Source organism: Echinops telfairi, unplaced genomic scaffold (genome assembly GCF_000313985.2).
Source record: "Echinops telfairi isolate 266 unplaced genomic scaffold, ASM31398v2 ScPeMD7_7458;HRSCAF=8496, whole genome shotgun sequence".
NCBI lineage: Eukaryota > Metazoa > Chordata > Mammalia > Afrosoricida > Tenrecidae > Echinops > Echinops telfairi.
Window position 1 is genome coordinate 32834031 of NW_022111358.1, and position 7724 is coordinate 32841754.

A 7724-nucleotide genomic window follows, 5' to 3' on the forward strand; every position below is an offset into this window, starting at 1 on the left:
TCTAAAAGCCTGTCACCCTGGTGCTTTCTACCTACTTCCTGACCTTCTTCAGAACTCCAATGCACAGGAAGGCTTCTCTGGCTATTTTCCTGGTCTCGCAACAATTCATTCACCTTTTTTTATCTTAGCACTTTTACCGAGAGCTCCTATGGTAAATAGTAAATAATGGTGTTGCACATGTTTTCCTTGTATATATTCTGGGAGCTATGAATATTAGATGATATTGTCACTTCCAGGCAGAGAGGAAGGCAGAGAAAGAGGTGGGGCCCCTAGCCATGTCCTTTCCATTCTCATGAGCCTAACCAGTCATCTGACTAGCAGGAACGCTTAGCCTGACAGTGATAGAGAACTGGTCTAGAGCTCAGTGGCTGCATGAAAACTATAAAGCAAATCAGGTAGCTAAAATGCATACTTACCATCTATTTCTTGTCCAATAGAAAGTCCGGCCCATTTCCGCTATAAAATTTTAAAGAGAGGGGGAAAAGACACTTAAAACCAAGTCAATCAAAAGTAGAGAAATGACAAAAAGAAATTTCCATGACCTTCAAGAACATAGTCCAAGACCAAAATATGGCATGCTACAGTGTGGATTTGAACATCTGTCCTCTAAATACACAAGGCATATCTCTTTGCAGTAAAGCCAACACCGCAGAGCAGGGTACACCTTTGCACAGTATCATGCTCCTGAAGGTCTTAACAGTAGCAAAATTACAGTTATGAAGTAGCAACAGAAAATAATTTTATGGTTGGGGGTCATCACAACATGAGGAACTATTAAAGAGTCACAGCATTGGGAAGGTTGAGAACTACTGCACGAGACAAAGTCTACAAGAACAACGGCATCATCTACCCAAGGCCAATTACCAGTCATTCTAAGCAGGGCCACAGTGGTTGAACCCTGATAAAATGAGAGAAAAATGTGAAACAACCACAAATTCCTAAAAGCAAAACAAAATAAAACCCTAGACTTACTGAACTAGTTGAGACTACAGAACTTTCTAAGGCAATTGCCAGAAGATAACTCTTTAAAGCTTGAACCCAAACCCCTGAGGTCACCGTGTAGCTAAACTACTGTAAGTACATGTAGAGTCACAAAATAATGAATCTCACATGTTGGTACTATGCTCCTTCAAAAAACCACCTACATGAGATCAAACAGTCAACAATAACCTTAAAACAAAGATGAGGATGGAAGGAGGTAGGGAAACTAGATTCACGGTGGTGGAACAACCAGAAGGAAAACATGAGAACGTCCACCCATTCTGGAACCACTGTCACTGAACACTGTGCAGCAGTTGCTGACGGGAACCTAGACTGCTGTGGAAACCTTCACTGGAAACGCAATAAAATGCTATCAGATGATAATCTCCATGGAACCCAAGCAGGGAATCAAATTGTTCCATATTCACAACTGTCTGTTTAGCAGCCAAAGGATTTTCAGGCAGTGACAACAAGAATTTAGCCTCCCCAAGTCTTCACTAGTTAAAATGATCAGAATGCACAGAGCCAAGCCAGAGTGTGTCTAGGAAGGAATTTGGAACTGGCTTAATAGAAATTCAAAATGACCAATTATTGGGAACACTCCAAAGAACAGTGAGAAATAATTTGGGGGCTGAAAATCAGAATCTTGCCTACCCATCTGAACACTGTGGGTTTTGGTATGTAGTCTAGAAGTTGCAATACACCCCTTGCTTCTCTCTGTCCTTCTCCTCCCCAGATGGACTTCCGTAGCATGTCGTCCTACTTTCTGCCAGCCTAGACTTTGGCAGCATGCTGTGTAAAGCCCAGACTCTGAGTCACAAGGAAGTCACATTTCAGTTCTGTGCTTGGATCTGTAAGGCAGCCTCCCTGGAAGGTGATGATAAACCAGTGCTGTCGAGTGAAAGGAATACTATAGCCGAGAAGCCACCATTTTGGAGCCACATAAAGGAAAGGTGGGCAGAGTAGAACTGTGCGTCCCAGAGTGTTCACGGGCTGATTTTTTGGAAGCACACTGCCAACGCCTTTCCTCTGAGGTACCTCTGAGTGAACTTAAAACTCCAACCTTTGGGTCGGAAACCAAGCACATGAATGGTTTGCAGCACCCAGGAACTACATTATAATAGCAACACCTACCTTATAGGGTGGGTGTAAGAATTCAATGAGCTAACAAATGCAAAAGTGCTGAAATACGGTAAATGTGGATGAAGTTTTTAAAAAGGGAGCGAGACAAGGAGAAATAGCCCCACCTCAAGCTACTCCTGGCCCCAGAGTCCTAAGCAGAGCTCTGTGAAAACGGATAGGAGCGTGCCAAACCTGTAATTTATAGACCACAGAGAAGCGGTCCAACAAAGAGGCACTGGCGTGTGAAGACTTAGAGAAGGCTTATGAGAGTGCAGTAGAAGGGGAGGGTCACCTTCACGCTGCTTAGGCTTGTGAGGCTCTCTGCATGAGGGTGTGCCTCGGGAGAATGGCCTACAGACAAATCTCGTGGTGTGCCCGTATGTAATGCTTGGGGCGATGCTAAGCAATTTCCCGGCCAGATACTCCACCCAGCGTTGTAACAGCCACCACCCTTCTGGCCATTAGGAAACCTGTGTATTGAGTGATAATTTGAGATAAACATGACTCTCATCATATTCATTAGTTTGGTATCATTACATTTTACAACCAATATTATTATATACCAATTTTACAAATCATATGTAATTTTTGTATATTCTGTCTCCTTCAGAGTTCACATTAGCACTAACTTGATGTTTTACCTGACAGCTAATTGACAGGAGCCCTGGTGGTGCAGTGGTTACGAATTGGGCTGTGATCCGAATGGCTGGCAGTCTGAAAGCCCCCGAGGCAGCTCCTTAAGAAACAGACTGGCCTGTTACTCCTGTCAACAGCTATAGGCTTGGAAGCCCACCGGACCTCCCTATGAGCAGCACTGACTCAATAGCTGTGCGGTGGTGTGTCTTTCCTTGACTGAGATTACTGCAGAATGTTTTTAAGTCAGCAAAGCAGAAGGCAAGGCAGCATCATGAGACAGACCATTCAGGACAGCTCTCTAACCCTCATGCAACAGCAGGTGCTTCTTCCATAGGAGCCAGTTCAGATTTCGGGTGGCATTTGCTTGCAATGAGCGGCCGTTCCTCTGACTCCCAAGAAGAGAAGAGAAGGCAGGAGCAGAGAAATTACCTGGGGTAAGCTGAAGGCAATGCTCCCTGGGAACACGGAGGAGTGGGTCTTCAGGGTAAACGTGTACCTGTGGTTGGGAGAGGTCCGCACGACCACGTGCCTGAAAGACAGAAGCACCGTCAGTGGTGCACACCAAAGGAAATAAAGACCACCAGTTTCCAGGGTGTTCGTTTCCAACAACTGCCACTGGGCAAACACCCGGTGGAAACATGGGATCCTACAAGACCTGGAAAACCTAGAAGTGCAACAAACATGGTTTCCCCAAACTGAGCGCAATGCAAACGTTTTCTAGGCTGCACAGAGCACCTTGGGCTGAACACACAAGTCACATCTGGCTAACCCCAACAGAAAACACCATCAATCTATCAATTTCATCACAGTCCCAATTTACACCAAACTGAGGCCAATCAGGGTCCTTGATAACTGGGTACAGACCATGCAAACTTTCTCTTCTGAAAATTATTTCATGCCCCAATAATATACCAGGGAGAGAATAAAATTAGATGTGTCAGGAACATGTGTCTTCGTTTTTAGGATTAGTCACGACATCTCTTTGCAGACACAAGACTGAAGCAATAACAATCTGTGAAATTAGAAAGATGGCAGAATGAAATAATTTTCTCAAACCACACTGGCTCTCATGTAAATGTCAATTATTTCCATGAATGTTGTACTGCTGGAAAGTTGCCCATGGAAGCAACCACCCATGACATGATCTCTGACGGCGGGAAGCGAGCAAGGTCTGCGAGTGAAGTGGAAGCTCCAAACTACTAGGCAGCAGCACGATCTTCTTGAAAAATATCGTTTCTAGTGCTATCATTTCCTAATGTTATTCATGAAGCTTTCCCCAGGGGGGATTCAAAGAGTTGGGGGGCAAGTCTATTACCTTTGAAAGGCATTTTTCCATGAGCTTTTTGAAGCCACCTCATAGATCATTTTGCTCCTAGCACACGAGTTCCTGATCAATTCACGAGTTCTTGATCTATTATATTTTAAGTCATTCTATCGTCAGTATGTGAACATCTGAAATCTGTACATGAATTCCACAGAAGAATAAGTTCTCATACTGATTATATTTCAGTTTCTTTGTGGAAGGTTCCATGTTCACTTCCTCATCACAGAATTTCTGGGACTGGAAACAATGTTAATACAAACCTTATAGACTAAGTCCCTTACCCAGCAGCTGATGACCAATTCTACCTCTGTCCCACTCACTGCCACGGAGACTCACAGTGACCCTACGGGACAGAGTAGAACAGCCCCTATGGGCCACCAAGACCGGAAAGCTTGATGGGAGTGGAAATCCTTAGGAAGAGGGACTCCCGACAAGTTTCTCAAATAACACTTTGCAGGTTAGAGGGGAACAGAGTCAGATACTCACTGGCCAGACTGGAAATCCTTTTCATTCACAACTGCACAGTTGGTTAACGATAATTCATCTGTAGGACATCTTGCAGCTTGCATGCTCTACAAAAAGTCACAATGGGGGAAATAAAATGGAGTTATGTTTTGTTACTTTTGTACAACAGCCGGCCACCGCACACGTGCAGTCGCATCCCTGCCTATGCTGTCATGGGATTGTACAGACAGGGGCTAGCAAAAAGGGCCTCTCGCAGTCGCTTCCCACACGGAGGCAGTGTGCACGCAAGGAGAGGAGAGCCCTTACGGAGAAAGCAAGCGGACAGTGAAGCAGACACCTGGGAACAGTTCACGGTCCTGGATGCGAGCGGTCTCACACGAGAGAGACTTTCCTAAGTTGGTTTTCCATCTCCCCTAACCCCCAGTTGTGACTGACACAGATTCAATTAAGTGATAACGTATACAATGAAAAAGCATCTTTTTATAAGAGATTCTAAGTGGCTAGAAAGGAAACCTGCCATTGAATTAATTCTGACTCACAGTGGCCCTATAGAACAGGCTAGAACTGCCCCTGTGGGTTTCTGAGACTATAACTTTTTACAGGAGTAGAAAGCCTCATTGTTCTTCCAGGAGCAGTTAGTGGTTTTGAACTGCTGATTGTGGTTAGCAGCCCAACAAGAAACCTTCTACACTACCAGGGCTCTTTTAATAAAAGAGAATGGTGTAACACTAAGCACTTACCTGTGGTAACCACGAGGGAAAGCCATGAGCGGTTAGAGGGGAAAGCAAAACAAAGACCCACCCCACTCTGCCCCTAAAATAAAAATGTCTGACTACATGTTCAAAGCTGCTGTTCTGGGACACAGATGATGGTCTTGTACTACAGAAGAGGGTCTGGTACTTCAAGGAGAGAGCTTTGAAACTATTCCCATTGTTAAATGAGTTTGCTGTGGCCAAAATTCATATTACCTGAAAAACAAACCAAAACCTTTCATATCTGTGTGCTTTAAAAGCTGGAACAGGAATGTCCTGGCTTTTCGAGAAATCCTCCAAATGAGGATTTTCTGAGATTTTTTTGGGAACACCTTAATTAGCAGTGAAGGAATGCAATACATTCTGATTAGTCTCCAAGAAAATAGATGGAACTATACTAGGGAATTTCTTTGCAGAAATTTCAACAAAACATTTCCTGTGTGGTGAATAAGTTTGAACAAGGGGGGTAAAAAATGTTTGTGTGTGTGTGATTTCAAAGTACAGCCCAATCTTCGCCATTTTGATGGAGGCTTTGAGCGCCAATAAAACCAAGCAGCAAAATAGACTGAATTTAGAACCCGGTCTCTGAAGAGTTGCATCACAAAATGTTAGGCCAAGCTTTTAAAGAATAAAGCAGCATCCTTATATTTTGCAATTATTAATAAGACAACAATTATTATTAAAATATTGTGGCTTTCATCTTTAACCTCCCCTTTTTCATGTTTTAGAAGCCCCGGTGGCATCATGGGTTACGTGCTGGGTTGCTCACCTCAAGGTCAACAGCTTGAAGCCACCAGAAGCTCGCAGGAGAAAGAAGAGGCTTGCTATTTCTGTAAACATTTAGTCTTGGAAACCCACAGGGGCCAGTGTGCTATAGGTCACTATGAGTCGGAATAAACTCCATGAAAATGATTCTGGTTTGTTTGTTTGAATGTTTTACTATGTATATGATCGGCAATATCATTTATGAAAAGTATTTCTATTGGGCGTACAAAATGAAAACATTATCACTTGGGGAATTCCAGAGCAAACTGAGTGGCAGTTGTGAATTAGAACTTGGGAGGAACAAAATTGAAGGCACGCATCTGCTTTCTGAGTGACACAGCGTTTTGTTCCAAGGTCACAGCTTGACCAGCCATCTGCTAAATGCTGCTGGCTTTCTTGAGTTTCCTATGTACCAGGGGGTGGGGGGTTGGCCCAGGGGGTGCGGCTGCTCACTGCAAGGTTGGAGGCCTAGCAGCAGGCCTGCTTCTGTTATGACGCTGGCAGTCAGTAACACACACGGGCTCCACAGCAAGAAAAGAGAGCAGCTCTATTTCCTTTAGACGTAGTCTTTTAAAAACTGTGTAGAATGGCTATAGCTACCCAAATGTCTTCTAAATTCAAATAGCATGCTTGAGTCAGATAATGCAGAATAAATGTTTCTACACTCAATGGATAACGCTTTCCCAAATCTGTTCATATTTAAAATTTTATTGTGCAGTTAACATAAAATCACTTCGCATTTGTTTTTAGATAAATCCTAAAATTAAATGAGTAGAACCAAAGTAGCAAGAGTTTTACAAAACGCTAAATTATCTCTTCATTTGTCAACTTGTTTACTTGCTAACAAAGTGATGTCCTTCAGAAAGGGCTGGGAGAAAACCTGTAGCAATCGTCTGGCCGCCCAAGGACATCAGACGCTGTGTGCAGAGGGCTCCCGACTGTAAGCCAGAAGCATCTGTGTTGGTGCAGCAAACCAAGCAGGGCATCTCATTTTCTCATCAAGTGAGCCATCCTTGGTAGGGACCATCAAGTCCGTCTGATGCTCTGCTGGATAACAGAAGGAAGCACTGTCCGATCCGCACCAGCCTCATACTGTTGCAGCCGCTTTGCCAATCCATCTCATTAGGGAGGGACCTCCTCTTTTTCTCTGGCTCTCTATTTTACCAAATAGGAGGTCCTTCTCTGGAATCAGTTCCTCCTGATAACATGACCAAAATATGTAAGATGAAGCCATGCAACCTTCCTTCGAAGGAACCTCTTGACTGTACTTTTTTTCCCCCATTGTATCTCCTTTTTTAAAAAATCGTTTTATTAGGGGCTCATACAACTCTTATCACAATCCACACATCGCCTGTACTTCTTCTAAGACAGACTAGATCGTCCTTCTGGCAGTTCTTGGTAAATCAATATTCTTCACCAACACCGTTCATTCAAGGCTTCAATTCTTCCTTTATTCATTGTCCAGCTTTTATGTACATACGGGCGGTTACCCCCCGCAAAAAAGGAATTTCCCCCCCAAAGCTATGTATTCAAATTTTCTTACAAAATTTGCCTTATCACCTTCAAAGTACTCTCCATCACACTTAATACATTTGTCAAATCTGCGATTCCATTCTTGGAAACTTGTTCCAAACTCATCTGTTTGGGTGGCTACCAGAACCTCCGTCGTTTTTTTCTTT

General features: G+C 43.6%; 1 protein-coding gene across 1 annotated transcript in view; it reads right to left on the reverse strand.

Moving 5' to 3' along the window:
• NSF (N-ethylmaleimide sensitive factor, vesicle fusing ATPase) overlaps nt 1–7724 on the reverse strand; it is a 147706-nt gene that overhangs the window by 117669 nt on the left and 22313 nt on the right. Inside the window, exons 2-4 of the mRNA XM_004707240.2 lie at nt 4550–4635; nt 3169–3268; nt 417–456 (exon numbers count right to left, since the gene is read on the reverse strand). Of these exons, the coding sequence (XP_004707297.1) occupies nt 417–456; nt 3169–3268; nt 4550–4635 (226 nt within the window). The remainder of the gene's footprint in view (nt 1–416; nt 457–3168; nt 3269–4549; nt 4636–7724) is intronic.